This window comes from Hemiscyllium ocellatum, chromosome 23 (genome assembly GCF_020745735.1).
Source record: "Hemiscyllium ocellatum isolate sHemOce1 chromosome 23, sHemOce1.pat.X.cur, whole genome shotgun sequence".
In the NCBI taxonomy this organism is placed as follows: domain Eukaryota; kingdom Metazoa; phylum Chordata; class Chondrichthyes; order Orectolobiformes; family Hemiscylliidae; genus Hemiscyllium; species Hemiscyllium ocellatum.
The window spans coordinates 12,488,659-12,507,124 of record NC_083423.1 but is presented as its reverse complement, the minus strand read 5'-3'; the positions used below and the strand labels follow the sequence as shown (position 1 = coordinate 12,507,124).

The 18,466-nt window shown below is 41.8% G+C and overlaps 1 protein-coding gene across 4 annotated transcripts in view; it reads right to left on the bottom strand.

The window, feature by feature from the left end:
- Positions 1 to 18,466, bottom strand: part of LOC132826661 (protein TASOR 2-like) — a 106,450-nt gene that overhangs the window by 14,736 nt on the left and 73,248 nt on the right. For all 4 annotated transcript variants that reach the window (XM_060842695.1, XM_060842696.1, XM_060842697.1 and 1 more), the window contains 5 exons: positions 17,262 to 17,432; positions 10,979 to 13,017; positions 8,196 to 8,321; positions 7,148 to 7,301; positions 1,241 to 1,346 (listed from right to left, as the gene is read on the bottom strand). In XM_060842695.1, the coding sequence (XP_060698678.1) occupies positions 1,241 to 1,346; positions 7,148 to 7,301; positions 8,196 to 8,321; positions 10,979 to 13,017; positions 17,262 to 17,432 (2,596 nt within the window). The remainder of the gene's footprint in view (positions 1 to 1,240; positions 1,347 to 7,147; positions 7,302 to 8,195; positions 8,322 to 10,978; positions 13,018 to 17,261; positions 17,433 to 18,466) is intronic.

The window sequence follows — 18,466 nt, the reverse complement described above, 5'->3', positions numbered from 1 at the left end:
TGGAGCACCCGAAGGACACCCACGCAGGCACAAGGAGAATGTGCAAACTCCACACAGACAGTTGCCCAAGGGTGGAATTGAACGCGGGTCCCTGTCACTGTGAGGCAGCAGTGCTAACCACTGAGCCACCATGCCAGCCAGTTTATCAAACTTTTATCAGGCAAACCACAAGATATCACAATGTCACGCAAATAATAATGCAATGAATGACCAGGGAGCCCTGGAGGATTTGACAAAAGTTAGCCACAGCCCAGAGAGGATCCCTTGTGCTCTCCTTCAAAATGATATCATGAGATATCATGGACGGCATGGTGGCACAGTGGTTAGCACTGCTGCCTCACAGCGCCTGAGACCCGGGTTCAATTCCCGACTCAGGCGACTGACTGTGTGGAGTTTGCACGTTCTCCCCGTGTCTGCGTGGGTTTCCTCCGGTTTCCTCCCACAGTCCAAAGATGTGCGGGTCAGGTGAATTGGCCATACTAAATTGCCCGTAGTGTTAGGTAGGGGTAAATGTAGGAGTATGGGTGGGTTGCGCTTCGGCGGGTTGGTGTGGACTTGTTGGGCCGAAGGGCCTGTTTCCACACTGTAAGTAATCTAAGATTTTTCAAAGCTATCCAAACCAGGTAACCATCAGATCTACACCGACATCTTGACACTTAAATCCACTACTCTCTGACTTAGAGGCAGCAATGCTACCAATGGAACCACAGCTGCTGCTCTGCAATGGAAGCTAATGGTTTCCAGTCACTTTAGAGAACCTACTTAATGTCACTTTCAGATCTGGGCACATTTTGGGATAGGTTACAATCATTTTACCCTTGGGTCTCGTCATAACCCTACAGAGTTCCCAAGAACATAGGTCAATATTGTTGTGTTTTTTCCTTAAAGTGTAAATCAATAGGGGCTCCTATGATGCTGTGATAGTGTCCCTAACTCTGAGCCAGGAGGTCCTAGCTCACGTCCCACGTGTACCACAGGAGGGGCTGAACATCTCTTGAACCGGTCAATTAGAAAATAGTTTTAATTCATATTTTTGATAAGTCAAAGTTTTCAAAGAAAGACATATTGCCTTTATCCACCAAGTTTGGAGCTGGTTAGATCAATGCTTTGCTGTTTGTCCTGTCACCTTTCCCACGGGAACCAGACAAAAAGGGACCAAAAACAAACTCCCTGAGCACCAGGGACCCAGTGCCACTGGTAGTCTGTTTAGCAGCTGGCAGAATCTTTAGACCAAACTAACCTTGCCATCTCCTTCAGTTTTTTGAGTTCTTTGAAATGAATCATCCACTTCCAGGCACGCTCAGCACTCAGCTGTTCCAGGACGGACGAAATCTGTTGCAAGCATTCTGAAGGAGCAATAATAGAAAGTAGGTTGCTCAATGAAAATGTACAATTCTCAGACTGTAGACTGCAGAGCTTGTTCAATGCATTGATCTGGGCAATTACAGAGGAACATAAGAACCAGGAACAGGAGCAGGCAGTTCAGCCTTTAGATTCTGGATTAGTGGTGCTGGAAGAGCACAGCAGTTCAGGCAGCATCCAAGGAGCAGCGTAATTGACGTTTCGGGCAAAAGCCCTTCATCAGGAATAAGGGCAGAGAGCCTGAAGCGTGGAGAGATAAGCTAGAGGAGGGTGGGGGTGGGGAGAAAGTAGCATGGAGTACAGCAGGTGAGTGGGGGAGGGGATGAAGGTGATAGATCAGGGAGGAGAGGGTGGAGTAGATAGGTGGAAAAGGAGATAGGCAGGTAGGACAAGTCCGGACAAGTCATGGGGACAGTGCTGAGCTGGAAGTTTGGAACTAGGGTGAGGTGGGGGAAGGGGAAATGAGGAAACTGTTGAAGTCCATATTGATGCCCTGGGGTTGAAGAGTTCCGAGGCGGAAGATGAGGTGTTTTTCCTCCAGGCGTCTGGTGGTGAGGGAGCGGTGGTGAAGGAGGCCCAGGACCTCCATGTCCTCGGCAGAGTGGGAGAGGGAGTTGAAATTTTGGGACATGGGGTGGTGTGGTTGATTGGTGCGGGTGTCCCAGAGATGATCCCTAAAGCGCTCTGCTAGGAAGAGCCCAGCCTCCCCAATGTAGAGGCGACCGCATCGGGAGCAACGGATATAATAAATGATATTAGTGGATGTGCAGGTAAACCTTTGATGGATGTGGAAGGCTCCTTTAGGGCCTTGGATGGAGGTGAGGGAGGAGGTGTGGGCGCAGGTTTTACAGTTCCTGCGGTGACAGGGGAAGGTGCCAGGATGGGAGGGTGGGTTGTAGGGGGGGGTGTGGACCTGACCAGGTAGTCACGGAGGGAACGGTCTTTGCGGAAGGTGGAAAGGGGTGAGGAGGGAAATATATCCCTGGTGTGGGGTCTTTTTCGAGGTGGCGGAAATGTCGGCGGATGATTTGGTTTATGCGAAGGTTGGTAGGGTGGTAGGTGAGCACCAGGGGCGTTCTGAAAATGTGTTGCTGGAAAAGCGCAGCAGGTCAGGCTGCATCCAAGGAGCAGGAGTGTCGACGTTTCGGGCATGAGCCCTTCTTCAGCCCTCCTGATTCCTGAAGAAGTGCTCATGCCCGAAACGTCGATTCTCCTCCTCCTTGGATGCTGCCTGACCTGCTGCGCTTTTCCAGCAACACATTTTCAGCCCTGATCTCCAGCATCTGCAGTCCTCACTTTCTCATACCAGGGGCGTTCTGTCCTTGTTACGGTTGGAGCAGTGGGGTATGAGGGCGGAGGTATGGGATGTGGACAAGATGTGTTGGAGGGCATCTTTAACCATGTGGGAAGGGAAATTGCGGTCTCTAAAGGAGGCCATCTGGTGTGTTCTGTGGTGGAACTGGTCCTCCTGGGGGCAGATACGGTGGAGGTGGAGGAATTGGGAATATGGGATGGTATTTTTGCAAGAGGTAGGGTGGGAAGAGGTGTAATCCAGCAAGAGGTAGCCCCCGAAACGTCGATTTCGCTGCTCCTTGGATGCTGCCTGAACTGCTGTGCTCTGCCAGCAGCACTAATCCAGAATCTGGTTTCCAGCATCTGCAGTCATTGTTTTTACCTGGTTCAGCCTTTAGAGCCTGCTCTGCTATTCAATACGATCATGGCTGATCTCACCTCGGCGTCACCTCCACTTTCCTGCCCATTCTCCATAACCCTTTATACCATTACTCATTAAAAATCTGTCGGTGCCCACCTCACTTGGGGAGTGAATTCCACAGATTCGCGACTCTTTGAGAAAAATAACTTCTCCTCATCTGTTTCAAATCGCCCACCTCTTATCCTAAAATTATGACCTCTCCTAGATCGTCCCACAAAGGGAAACATCCACTCTATCTCCACTTTGTCAATCCCCTTCCGCACTTTAAATACCTCAATTACATAGAGTCATAGAGACATACAACATGGAAACAGACCCTTCGGTCTAACCCGTCCATGCCGGCCAGATATCCCAACCCAATTTAGCCCCACCTGCCAGCACCCGGCCCATATCCCTCCAAATTCTTCCTATTCATATATCCATCCAGATGCCTTTTAAATGCTGCAATTGTACCAGCCTCCACCACTTCCTCTGGCAGCTCATTCCATATACATACACCCTCTGTGTGAAAAATGTGCCCCTTAGGTCTCTTATACATCTTTCCCCTCTCACCCTAACCTATGTCCTCTAATGCTGGACTCCCACACCCCAAGGAAGAGACTTTGTCTATTTATCCTATCCATGCCCCTCATGGTTTTACAAACCTCTGTAATGTCACCCCTCAGCCTCTGACGCTCCAGGGAAAACAGCCCCAGCCTCTCACTTTAGCTCAAATCCTCCATCCCTGGCAACATCCTTGTACATCTTTTCTGAGCCCTTTCAAGTTTCACAACATCCTTCCAATAGGAAGAAGGAGACCAGAATTGCACATAATATTCCAAAAGTGCCATAATCAATGTCCTGTGCAGCCGCAACATGATCTCCCAACTCCAGTACTCAATACTCTGACCAATAAAGGAAAGCATACCAAACACTACCTTCACTATCTCCTGTCATTCTTCTAAACTCTGATGAGTAAAGGCCTAAACTGTCCAATCTCTCCTCACGAGACAGGGCTTTCAACTCTGGGATTAGTCAAGTGAACCTTCTCTTCACTGCCTCCAATGTAATTACATTGTTGCTCAAGGGAACCAAAACTGTACACAATACTCCAGATAAATTACACTGCAAAGTGCTTAAAGTCAGTCCTATTGGAAACCTGTTCTCAATTTAGGGTGATGATGGGGAAGAGTATTTCTGTAGCATGCATTCCCATTCAGCAACACTTTTCAGTGATTCCTGTTAGGAAGTGCACATTGTTAGATGTTAAACTCTGGGAGACCAGTGCAAACTGCAATGCCCCAGGTCAGGAAGTATGCCAGTGCTCTGCGATTCATTACACACACTGATATAATGGACAGAAATGTATCGCACTCATCTCCTTCAAACTATTTGCAGGAAAAGACAGTGTGGGTAGAGATAAACCGTTTTCACTAACTGGGGCGTAGTCTGAGACTCAGGGCCAGACCATTCAGGGAGAGCGGTTCGGAAGCACACCGACACACAAAGGGTGGGAGAGGTTTAGAACTCTCTTCTACAAAAGGCAGCAGACGCTGAATCAGTTGTTAATTTAAAATCAGAGAGAGGTTTCTTTTGTTAAATAAAAGATATTAAGAGCCTTTGGCCAAATGCAAGTATATGAAGTTAAGCTACAGATCAGCCATGGTCTCACTGAATGGCAGGACAGCCTTGAGGCGCTGAATGGCCTACTCCTGTTCCTATGTTTCTGTAACATACAAGAGGGGGCAGAAAGAAAATAGGGTAAAGTGGAGTAAGAGAACTGACTGATAATCAAAACCTCTGTTTTATAAGGAAACTGCTGAAAAAATTATGATCGGGTTTAACACCCTTTCATTCTGCTGCACTTTATGTCATTAGAAGCTGTGATGAAGAGAAGTTGGAGTACAACAAGATGGAGAGTCACAGGGCTATCTCTTCTGTGACTTCTACCAGGCTTACAATCTCCCAGGAGCTCTGCTCTATGTTTCTCCAATTCTAGGTTCATGCACATCCTTGTTACTCATCACCCCAACACTGGTGGCTCAGTCCTTGACTTCCTATGCCCCAAACTTTCCAATATTCTGCTGGAATGATAGCAAGAGTAGACCATTCAGAACCAGTCCAACCATTCAAAGGGATGATGGTTGAAATATGAACTAAAGCTACATACCTGCCTCTCTTTACCCTTTGCTAGAGTTCTGATAATCCATGGTGTCAATCTCAGACAGACAACTAACCAGTAATCTTACATCACTTTGTTAAAATTGGTTCCAAACTTTTACCCCCCTTTGTGTTTAAAAGGTTTCCTAATTTCACTCATGAAAATTCTGGTTCTAATTTCAAAGCCCATTCCTCCTTTTGGAATCCACAACTTGGGTAATCTATTCTTTGTACCTGAATTCTACAGAGTGCTCCTTTGTTTGTGTGATCTCTTTTCTATGTTTCTATGTGGTTCACTGTAAATTTTGCTTCATAAGACTCCTGCAAAACCTCTTAGGACACTTTGCCAAGTTAAGGGGGCTACATAAATATATATTGAAGTAGCTGATAAACTGACCCTCCCAATAAGGGGCCAGGATTGATGGAAGTGTGGCCTGGAGACAGGGCTACAACACAGCAATGCCAAACCTGCAAGCATAACTCTTTGTTGGGAGAGTGGATCCAGTGAGTGCTGGTGTTATGTTTGTTAGGGCTGAAGCACTGTCAGGCTAATTAGCCATCTCTACTGTTCAAGCTGATAGGCTGATGCTGTTGGTATTTTCACCTACAATAAGGAGTTAACAAAAACAAGTAGAACCAAACAAAAATGATTGGCAAGTCATAGGTTCCGACATTTTCGTGTAAATAATTTCTGCTCCAATAATTTAATTAAATCATTAATCCAATTATTTGGATATGTAATAACACAAACAGGAAGTCACCATTCGGCCTCTCAAGCCTACCTTACTATCCCATTAGATTATGGCAGTTCAGTTTCTCAGAACAGTTCTATAATTTTGTTCAACTCCACATTGCTCGAATGTCAAAACCAGCAAAAATGGGAGGAATTTCAGCCAAAAATGCTTTAAACCTCCATATGTTTACTTTCCACAGTCCATTTCAAGGTTATGGTATAATGGTTTGTAATAATTTATTTTTAATAAGTGTTTTTTACATTAAACAGTTTCTTCATTGCCATTTTTGTCTTCCTTGTCTGATATTTTTAAAATATAATGATTTTAGATTTCTTAAGTTGCAAAACCTATGATATTGAAGGGAATTTCTGAACAAGAATCCATATTCAATTGGATTTGAATGTGGGAGGGGAGACAGATAAGTGAGAGTAGCAGTTAAGGACTGCTCCAACTAATCGGGCTGCTTTCCCTTGAAATTAAGTTGTTAAACTTAGTATCTGTACAGAATTTTAACCATCTATTTTGATTAAGCGCTCCCCAGACTGGCTGCTCACTCCAACCATGACACTCTATTTCGAACAGCCTGATCTTACACAGACTCCTATAACAGAGCATTAATCCTTCTGTCTGGCAGCTGATTACAGTTACCACGCAGTGTACAAGCTTGTCAGTTTGCACTCTTTCCGCTATATCAGAAGATAGTCAGTAAATAAAACTAACTTGTAGATTGAATACAAACTCCTCCCTCCTTTCAAGGTATTTCCTCTATGAGCTTTTAAGGTATTGAAATGGTTATTTGAGTTCGTGAAAGCCATTTAATAGTGCTATGCAGAATGCAATTTTGGTTTAACAAATTTCCTAATTCAAACATGACACACCTCAATGATCCCAGGATCTAAAGTTTTCCAGTTTCAACAATCAACATTGCTTTGTAATTTTGTAAAATCAATTATCATTAAAACTAAACTTAAGCTTGTTTTATATTTAGGCAGCTACAGAAATACAGTGGTAAGGATTATAATCTTCAAGGAGAAAGTGAGGACTGCAGATGCTGGAGATCAGAGCTGAAAATGTGTTGCTAGAAGGGCTTATGCCCAAAACATCGAATCTCTTGTTCCTTGGATGCTGCTTGACCTGCTGCGATTTTCCAGCAACACATTTTCAGCTAAGGATTATAATCAACTTGTTGAGAACCTACCTGGAGTTACATTGTTCAGCACTGTCCCATCAGAAACAACAAAACCTCCAGAGCTAAATAACTCTTGGAATGTTTGGTCTTTTATATCTTCTGCGTTATCCACACCAGCAAACTGAACACATGGCATCTGTTTCAATTCCACTAAGTGCGGAATCTAGGAAAAGGACCCAAGACAAGAATTATTCCAGTATGTGCATAATGGACTGTCACACTTAAAAGGCATATGTATGTTATGCGTATTATTTATTTCAATGAAAATCTCCACAAATATAATAACAAAATATAATTGTACCTTGTGACATTTTGTGACATGTTAGAATTACTTAATCTGTGCCAATCAAATACATATGCATCGGACCATGTCAAAACGGGTACTACAATGAGAAGATGCTCTCTTTAAGAATTTGATAGTTAACATGTGTCACCAAATCAGAGAAGTTGCAATTAGTGTCTTTGGATTTGGGAGGGCTGAGGAAAAATTATTAACAAAGGTGTTAATAGTTATCGACTATTCCACTGGCAGTGGGTGCAGTTACAAGATGATACAGACTTAAGATAATTGGCAGAGCAAACAGTGAAGATTGAGGAATTCAAGCTGTTGAGCTGGAAAAGAAACCAATCGCATGTCTGTATGTTGGCGCGGGGGGGGGGGGGGGGGGGGGGGTGCAGCAATTTGAATAGTAGTAGAGTGGGCACAGGTAATATTGGCCAAATGGCTTCCTAGTTGTAACATATAGTTCTGTGATACAGTCTCAGAATTGAATCTGACACAAGATCTTCCCAGGAACTTTGTAGGTCTTATAGCTGATACAACAAGGCAGTTGCATTTTCTATGATGATGTATACATCCTTTCTGAAAAAAATCTTTTCATTAAAGCCACCTTTGTTGTGTTGGTTTAAGATATTCTCCTAATCAACTTGTTCAGAGATGTTATTACATATCCACAGAGCAGGTGTTTCAACCCAGGCCTTCCCATTTAGAGGTAGGGACATTACCACTGCACCACAAGAACCCCTATAGTTTAAGGTGTATTGCTGGGCCACTCACCTGGTGCAGGTGCCCTGATATGTCTTCATTTCTAATAATAACAAGAACTTTGCCACAATGATGTGGCTGTAGCACTGAGAGATCCAGCAGTCCAATCTCCACATGTCCTTCATTCTTTAGACATTCCTGAAACATCAGGAGGGTTATTAACAGTTAAAATAATTCAAGGGCAGCTCATTTGAACTTGATGGGCAATTGTTGAAAGGAAAGACTCAATTGAGGATAGGTAAAGTTTAATGACCTTGATATTTAGCTCTTGTAAATGACAAGCAAATATTTCTGACTGCTTTTGCTGGCAGATAAGCAAAACAACAGAAAGGTAATGCCGTCCAATAGTAGATAGGAAAAGCAGAAAGCATGTGTGACAACAGGCCATTCAGCTCGTCAAGCCTGTTCTTTTAAAGCCCTGAACAATTAACATGGATGCTGTCTCACCTAACATGATCTTAGTGTATTGATTGGAGTAATTTCAATACAGTCTACAAACTAAGGAATCCTATTAATTTGAAGTTGCTTAACTGGAATGATTTGTAAGTTGTCCAAAGCATGCCTCATTATTTTAAATTGTTTACCACGCGAGCCAAGCTATGATGCATTAAATCAGCTTTGGCTTTCAGACTCACAGCCATTCAAATTATTTATAGGCCCATATAAGTTGGGGTTGGATAGCTCAGGTGGCTGGATGGCTCGCTTGCAATGCAGAATGATGCCAACAGTATGGGTTCATTTCCCCCACCGTGAAAGTGCCACGTTCTCAACTTCATCACTCCCTGATGTGTGGGGACCCTTTGGTTAAATTACCTTTGGTGCTGTCCTTCTCTAAGGTGACAGTAGCCTCTAGGTCCTCTGGGACTATGGCTATTTTATACATATAGAACTAAAATAAAATAGAATAATGCATTATGAACACCTAGAAACATCTTTCTAAATCAGCAGGATTTAGACAAAATGAATGTTCTATGCACATGGTGCTGCTTTAAGAATTGGTCTTCCTTATATTACAAAATCAATGATAATTTATGTATTAATCGATTCACCCTTACACACTGAGTCAAGACAGAGGGTCATCATCTTCAGATATCATCACTACAGCAGAATCAAAATTCTGGAACTTGCTTCATAACTACATCGTGTGAGATTGCAGTAAGTCAAGAAGGAGGCTGACCAGCACCTTGACAAGGGTAGTTGGGGCAGGGATGGCAATAAACATTGGCCTACCCAGAGTAGCTCATATCCATGAATTTAAAACAAAAGATAATGGGACTGAAGGATAACTGGACCAGGCTGTGCAGATGGAATCCAGCTCCCATTGAAGAGACATATAATAGAAATGGGTTACATACAGACAGAACATTGTATCCCGACTTGTGCCACCAAAAATATTGGGGGTGGTCACAACAGTATAAAAAGGACACAGCCAGGGATGGTGATGGGTGAGTAAAGGACATTGGTCAATAATTATTCACAACACCATACTGACACCACACGTCAGAATTATTATGGCACAGATGAGGCCAGAGGCCAGTCAGCTCATTGCGTCAGTACTGACTCTATTACCTATTGCAGATCTAGTGCCTATTGCTTGCATTTTCCTCAGCTCTCTCCACACTATAACTGTCCAAAAATACCACAATTGAACCTGCCTTCATCACATTTCCAGGTAATGCATTCTATCCTCTATTCCTAACATCCCACTGTGTGGGGGACATCAGGCCTCAAATCATTCCTGACTTGCACAGTCAGCATTGAGCTCAAATTGTCTTTGCCTTTGTTTTTCACATACATAGCTACAAAGCTACCTTTCTTATCGAATAGCAAACGTAAGCAAATCAGGGAACCCAAAGTATTGAGTGGTTTGTGCCCATCTATAGAACAGGATGGGAATGACTAATGCAAGGTTTTACGTTTAGATACATCCCCCTCCATCAATGGTGGTGCTATTTAAATGCTGCACGTAACTCAGTTTAGGCTGATACTGTTGGTGAAACTGCGGGAACTGGGTGAAGTGACCCATTGATTGTAATGATATCATGTCAAGAGGTGGAACATAGCATTCATAATTTCAGACCCCTCACAGGAGTTCACCCTATAATGCAGTGAGAAAAATAAAAGAATGCGGTAATACTGGAGAAATGTACATTGAACTGAGACCTGTACATAATCCATGATCTAGGGGATTTTTCAGAAGCACAGTGAGGATTTCCTATTAGCTCTTAATCAACATTTGCCACCCCTGCCCCTCCCCACATATCTGACCCCACTCAATTTGTGGAAGCTTGCTGTGTGCCCAAAACATCAGAGGCTACACAACAAAAGTAAGTTATTGTTCTAAATTGCTGTAGAACATCTGGAGCTTATGAAAGACATTACATAAACCCAAAATCTTTGTTCATACTACTTAGACAGGAAACGTACACAGGACAGAAGCATCCTTTTTAAATACCAAAGTCAATTTTCTGTTGTATATCCAGACTGGAAGAGAATCCTAAGCTGAAGCAGGTTAGAGTGCAGAGATTAATTGGACATAATTCAGATCTCAGTTTAAAGCCACATTATTCTTAGATTTCTTGTGACAAACTCCTACATCTACAACAGAAACTGGCCATTCATTATTCATTCCGCCACAACTGGTGGCATTATAGTGTTCCCAGTGGCAGGAAGATGTAATTACAGCACAGTAAGTCTACATTAACACTTTATCATCACAGATCTAAGTAACAGAACAAAAAATGGTTCACGATGGGAGAGATTTCTACATATAAAATCGTGAATAGTACAATTACCTTAATTTCCTTAAAAAATGGATCAGAATTTGTTTCAAAGACATAAAACTTGAAAGTGCCTTTCCAGGATTCTTTTACAACTTCACTTAAGTTCTGGTGCAAGTCACTGCATAACTCAGTTATTAGACACAAAAATGGATCAGTTCTTTTCCTCCCATCACCCTGAAGCTCTTTGTATTCCTTCCGTTTTGCATTTAGCAGCTCATCAGCCAAAGGTGATCCTTTCTCCCTGGTGCAACATGATTTTCTTGGCATCCTATCTGCACGCTCCACTGAATCGCGAATCACAACATGAGGTTGACTGCATGGCCTCTTGTGACTGTTCATGAAACTCGTGTAACACTTCGGTCTGGTAAATGCATCAGTTTCTCGTTGCAAAGTCTCATCCCCTCCATTTGTCCAACAAGGTGTCCATGTTTTATTGGGCAACTGCCTCCCATTGCATTGGTCAACCTTTCGGCATGATATTGTCACAGTCAGTGGGTTCCTCCTCCCAGTTAGTCTCCCACTGGAAACCATTTGGATACTTCTCTTCCTCAGGGCTGTTCTATTTCCATCCCTGGAAGATGAAAAGTGGCTTGTGAATGGCCCAGCGGTTGCTCTGTTCACCACACTTTTGAGATCCCGAGAAAAATTGATATACTCCAAGTTGAGAATTTTCTCAATTGAACTGGTGTTTCTATAGTGATTTGCATTCCAGTCACACTTTCCCGAAGGGTGGGTAGCAGTACGCTCCCTTTGCCAATTACAGCAGGTCCTGGTAATCCATCTGCGTCGTGTTGGCTGGTTAGATTTCCACCGGGTCTCTGCAGTGACAGTAAAGTTTCGGTAGACTTTCGGTCTTCCAAAAAGATCTGGGATTTTAACAGTCAGAGGCACAGGGGCATCACTGTCACTCATCTCCTCCTCTAAAAGTTCTGGTGAATGATTCACATCAACATTTTGCATGCGCAGCAGCCCACTTTGGCTGTTCCAATTCACTCTGAAATCCCCATCTTCTGAATCTCCATCATCAGATGTCTCTCTGTGTGCATTCCTTTTCCTTTTGATCTTCTGGCTGCTGGCATTGCAAGTTATCCTGGACACATTTTTGCTTCCAGAAAATTCTCTAGTGACCGATGGTATTTTAATATCTGAACCTTCTGAAAAGTCTTTGAGAGTAAAAGCAGATTCTGTAGGGCCATCATACCTTTCAGAAGGCGCAATAAAGTCCTTGGACCAAACTAACTCCTGCTTTTGCTGAGCTTTCAGGTTGCATGCACAGTTTTGATTAAAGGTAACTTGAGGTTTTAATTGCCTTCTCAATTCATCACTAGGGGATCGAGATTTCACACTGCCTAGACATTCAGGATCAGAATCACTTGTAATCTCCCCATCACTCACCAACCTTCTAATACCTCTCTTCCTCTGTGTCTCTGTAACATCTCGGAATAAATGATCACTGGCACAACTTTCAACATAAGAGCAAGTACTTTCTTTCACCGATGGCTCAGATGTGTTGTACATTGGATGACTGGTATCTACAGTCTGGTCATTGTTGGGTATGATGACATTACAAGATTCTGAAGAGTTTCGAGTGCGAGTGTGACTTGGTACATCACTTGTCAAAGGAGAGCTTTGTAAAGCAGTATCAATATGATCCACTCCATTAAATGTATCCTGTGGCATGCTTCTTTCATTTGCAACTGTGTCTTTGATAGCTTCCACGTCTTCTGTGCTTGTTGTATTTTCAACATCCTCTGAACTAGCAAGGTTATCCAGCTGTTCAGTCTGAAGTCTATTTTCACTGTGATTGTCCACTTGTTCACAATTCGGTGAAGCACTTGCATTCCTCAAGTTCAAGCTCTCTGTCCTCTGAGCTGGTTCCTTTGCCGGCAGCTGGATATCAAGCATCTCTTTAATAACCGAAGACTGCCGAATGATTTCCACTTCTGTAGTTTCCAGCTCAGGATTATCGACACTATCCACACTTCTTGGCTTCTCCACAACAGAAACTGTACATGTTGAAGGTTGTGGCAAAGGACTCTCACTCTCCATTGCTTAACAGGAAAACATACAGATTTCATTAAATTGTTTTGAAATGACCCTTTTGTTATTTATGCTATTGGCTGAGAGAGACTAGAAACAAATTCACTTTATTTACCAATGACATCATTGTAGCTAACATATTATTTAATCTGATTCTTCACTATGACTGAACATTTTACCATAATCATGCCTTGGTCATTAGAAAGATCCACTAAACCTAAACAGCAAGGCTGGTCGTACGACTAGACTGGTAATCCAGAGACTTGAACATTTGATACAAGAGTTCAAACCCCACTACAGTAAGTTGGAAACCTACACAGAGATAGCAAATAAATGTGGAATGAACGCAAATGCGTGAATCAGTTGTGCTGACCATTCACCTGCCAGGCAGTTATAAAATCTCATCGAGTTCACTCCATCCTCATCAAGCTGACAAGAACTACAGCGGACTCTAAACTGCATTCTGAAATGTCCTTGCAAATCAAAGTCAAGGGAAATAGGGATGAACAATAAATGCTGGCTGTGTCAATTACGTCAACAGTTGTGTCACAAGTGGATAAGGCATATGGCATGCCTGGCTTCATTGGTTGGGGCACAGAATATAAAAATTGGTAATCTACATAGAACTTTAGTTTGGCCACATTTGGAATGTCGATATTCTATAATTCCAGTCGCTATACTAACAGAGGATGTGGAGGTTTTGCAGAGAGTACAAAAACATTTATCGGAATGTTGCCTGGTTTGGAGGTAATTACCTATGAGGAGAAATTAGGCAAATTCGGTTTGTCAAAGGATGCGGGATGTCTTGACTGAAGTTTACAAAATCATGAGAGGTATGGATACAATGGAGTCTTTTTTCCAGGTTAGAAATGTAAATTACTAGGGGACACAGATTTTAAGGTAAAAGGAGATAAGTTTAAAGGAGATCACACAAACCAGCCTGCCTTCCACTGAGTCAGTTTATACTTCCCACTCCCTCGAGAAAGCAGCCAACCAATCAAAGACCCTCCCACCCCGGTTATACTCTCTTCCATTGGGCAAAAGTTTGAAAAAATGTACCAACAGATTCAAGAGCAGCTTCTTCCCTGCTGCTTCCTGCACACTTATGAATGGACCTTCTATATTAGAGTTGATCTTTTTATGGACTTTCTCTGTTGCTGTAACACTATATTCTATATTCTGTAATAATACCCTAATGTACTAATGTAAGGTATGATTTGTCTGGGTAGCATGCAAAACAATACTTTCACTGTATTTCGGTACATGTGACAGTAATAAATCAAATCAAGATGTGAGAGGAAAGTTTTTTTTTACACACAGGGTAATAAGTGCCTGGAATGCCTGACTAGAAGAGGTTGTAGAAGCAAATATAACAGCAACACTTAGGAAGCACCTTGACAGATAGATGAATAGACAGGGAACATAGGGCTACAGACAATGTTTTTAGTTTAGAAAGACATCATGTGTCTGTACAGTCTTGGTGGGTCAAGGGGCCTGTTCCTGTGCTGTATTGTTCTTTGTTCTAACATCCCATGAATGAATAAAAAACAAACATATAATGTCCAAGATTAGAATTACAAAGGTCAAGTTATGTACAATTAAACAATTGCAGAACTGCACTATAATTTGCATTTCTGAACACTGAAGGAACACCATTGAAATGTATCCCAAAAGAAACTACTTATTTTCTGCAGTGTGTGGATGAGGAAGAAGGGGGAGCTCAAAGGAGACTTTACAGGCAACAACTTGGGCAGGAAAAGAAGCTATTGCTCGGTTTAATTTGGTGGCAATTGGTTTGGTGAACAGGACAGTCCTTTGTACATTTGACACAACACTACTGTGTGTGAAGACTCCAGGGTAAATTCAATGCTCTGTCCTAGCAATTTGCTGACCCATGTTTCCTTCAAATACAACAGCTTGTTGGTGGCATAGGATCAACAAACTCACCCTGATTAATGAAGGAAAATCAGCTTTCTGCATATTCATGTTCAACAAATGCTTTTGCTTGAATAACTTTCAAAGGGTTTGCATTTTAGGATGCAAGTTAAACTTACATTCAAGGTTGACACAAAAAAGGGTAAAAGGGCAGTAAAGGGTTTTGATCATCACAAAGAACGAGCTTGTCGTCAACAGATGTGAACATGACAGTTTGATTGGATAATATGCTCATGTGAACATTTATTTGTTTGATTGGATATTATAATCATATGTATAAATTCGAATATGATTGGATAATATGGTTATGTGTATTAACTTGGAATGTAGAGCAGAAGGGATGCTGTTAGGTAGAGTGTGTGTAAATGCATAACCTTTTCATTGATATCCAATATCTGTAAACGGAGCATAAAACCATTATTTTGCGGCAAATTGGAGAGTTATACACTATCTTTGATGAGAATACTTTCTCTGCATGTATGAATAAATAAATACTTAGACAAAAAAAAATCATAAGTCTTGTTTGGTCTTTAAGGAATCAAAGGTGTGAAACCAAATGGGGTGCGTACAAAATTTCATTGCATGCTGTCCTGGCAATCAAGAAACTTTAGCAGAATATAACGTATAACTTATGTAAGGCAACCCAATTTTCTCAATGCCAAAATGCACGTCTGGTCCTATACTTGGGACAATTTTAACCTGCAGATTTTTGGGGGTTAGAAAGCAAATTAAGACCAGCAAGTGAAGAGGTCTGATCTCAGGATTACTCACAAATGCCACGTGATAGTAAGGAGAAGAACGGAAGGATTGAGTGATTGAATGTGTGGCTAGCAGAATGATTCAGGGTGGAGTACGTTAGATTTCTAAGGTATTGTAAGGGGGATGGGAATCTCAGGTGTAGCTCAAATTGGAGGAAGAGAAGGAAGAAGAAAACTAGCAAGTGAAACTCAAAGACAGACAAAATGAAGAACACCAAATAAGCTTATAACATGGAACAATGTCAAAAAGTCAAAAGGCGAGGACAAGGTCTGAGAATTCTGAAGGAATTCAGCAGGGTCTCCAGCACTCTGTTTGGTTTAGATTGCCAGTATATGCAGTATTTTGCTTTTAAAACATAAGAAACATTCTCTACCTATTCCTGATGAAGGGCTTATGCTCGAAACGTCGAATTCTCTATTCCTGAGATGCTGCCTGGCCTGCTGTGCTTTGACCAGCAACACATTTGCAGCTACCTGAACGCGCACAGCATTTCATCACAAGATGATCTAAATGCATACTTAGAGGAAAACTGAGTCAGTGTCTTTATTGAAACATAGTTGCAGGATGATTAGACTGGGAACTACATTTTACAAGAAATAAGATATTTGGGAAGGAGAATACAAAAGGAAAAGGAGGTGGTGTTGGCCTGGCGATGGAGATCAGTAAACTGGTATGGGAGGATTGGAGATCAAAATAAACAAAATGCGTTTGGGTGGCTAAGAAAAAGCACGAGGCAGCAAACATTGGTGCGAATTATTTATAGGCCACCAAACAGTTGTGGTAGCGTGAGGCATGGTGTTAATCAGGAAAGTAGAGGAGCATGTTGCAAGGATATATCTGTAACCATGGGTGACTGCAACCTGCACTTCAGATTGGATAAACTAATTAGGATTAAATGCAGAGGGGATGAGTTTCTGGAATTCTTTAAGAATGGTTTTCTAGTGTACTATGTTGAGAAACCAATTAGTGAACAAGCGATTTTAGATACAGCATCACTGACATGAAATTAATAACAACAGAAATTGCTGGAGAAACTCAGCAGGTCCGAGTGATGTAAACACCATAAAAAACATAAAAATGCACTATAAAAGCTTCTATAGGAATGCAAAAAGGAAACATTTGGCTAATATAAAAGTGGACCCATTTCAGGTAGAGTCATGAGCATTTATAATTGCAAGTAGAGAATTGGAAAGGGAGCTAAATGGTTATTTTGCCTCTGTCTCCACTGAAGAGGACACAAGAATTGTACCAGTATTAGAGATCCAAGAGTCTAAGGAATTGAAGGGAAAAAGTATTTGCAAAAATGTTGGTATTGGGGAAGTGAATGGCAGGTTTAGGGCTATATTTGCCTTAAAAGTCAGTGCATGGTATCCAGCAGGTCATCTACATGTATTGCAAGAAGATGTGCAAGGTTTTAAGATACATTTCAACCACCTAAACCCATCAGATTTTATACAAGCTTAAAAGTTGACTCCTACGTTTAGAAGGCTATTTTAAAGCTTTAATGTTTGACTAACATACTGTGACCTATATTAAATATTGGTGTAGTCATAAGGGTTACCTTCAGAATCATCCAGTCCATGTTGCTGAGTATTATCAGTTTGTTTTGTAACAGAAGCATTCTCTCTGTTGTCTGCTTGATTTGAGTCCACCAGGTTTCTTTCTGTCAAAGATCCATCAACTGCATCCTGGACATCCTTGTATTGTACTAAGTCAGTCATGTTCCTGTCATCTGTTGAACATATGTCATAGCACTGTTACACATCAATGCCCAACCAATCCTTACCCAACATATTAACAATGGCCCCATCTAAAGAATTACTTCAAAAGTTGACTTAAAGTTACGATACTTCAGATGGTGAAAGACATAACCCATGAGCAAAAAGTCATTTTTGCACTCGAGATGCCTCACGAGTGTCAGTTGGTGAAAGGTAGGGCTGGAACCCATTCCAACTTGTATCCAGACAAAATAACAATATTTTAAAATTACGTCATCGACAAATGAAGATTTACGTCAAAAAGGTCCACAGGAAGCACCATTATTTGAATACTGGCAGACTACAGTTCTTCCTTTAGGGAAAAGGAGATGAGTGTCATCAAAAAAAATACAATGCACTAAATTAAGGAAGAGGCAGATCAACTGCTGTCGGGTGCCCTCTAAAGGTAGGTCAAGGGCATGGGAATCAAATCTGCAGGCTATGAGTCAGGTGGAGCACTGCTAATTATTGACGGTATGAGCACAACAGAGAGAGATGATCTAAATTCAGGAAACCGAGATGTAGAAGTGATTTGGGTAAAGAAAGGAAATGAAGTGGTATACAGGCTCTAAACAGGAACCAAATGGTGAAGCAAATCATAGAGGACAAAATAGTATCAACCATGGGGGATTTTATTTGACATGTATACCTGAAAAAAATAAAGGTAGTCTTGATGAGGAATTATTAGACTATTTTTGGAAGATTTTCTTAGAACAGCTCATTCTAGAGCTAACCAGAATGCAGGCTCTTCTGGACTTGATACTGTGCAATTAGATAGGATTAATAACCTCATGCAGAAGATACCCCATGGAGCAATTATAATATGATTGATCGTTCACAGGATATTCTTGGCAAGGTCAGTAATTATTGTCCATCCCTAACTATACTGCTGTGGGTCTAGAAACACAGGGAAGCCAAATCAGCTAAGGACAGCAAATTTCTTGAAGGATATTAGCGAACTAAAAGGGATTTTTTTACATCAATCAACAATAGTTACATGGGTGTCATT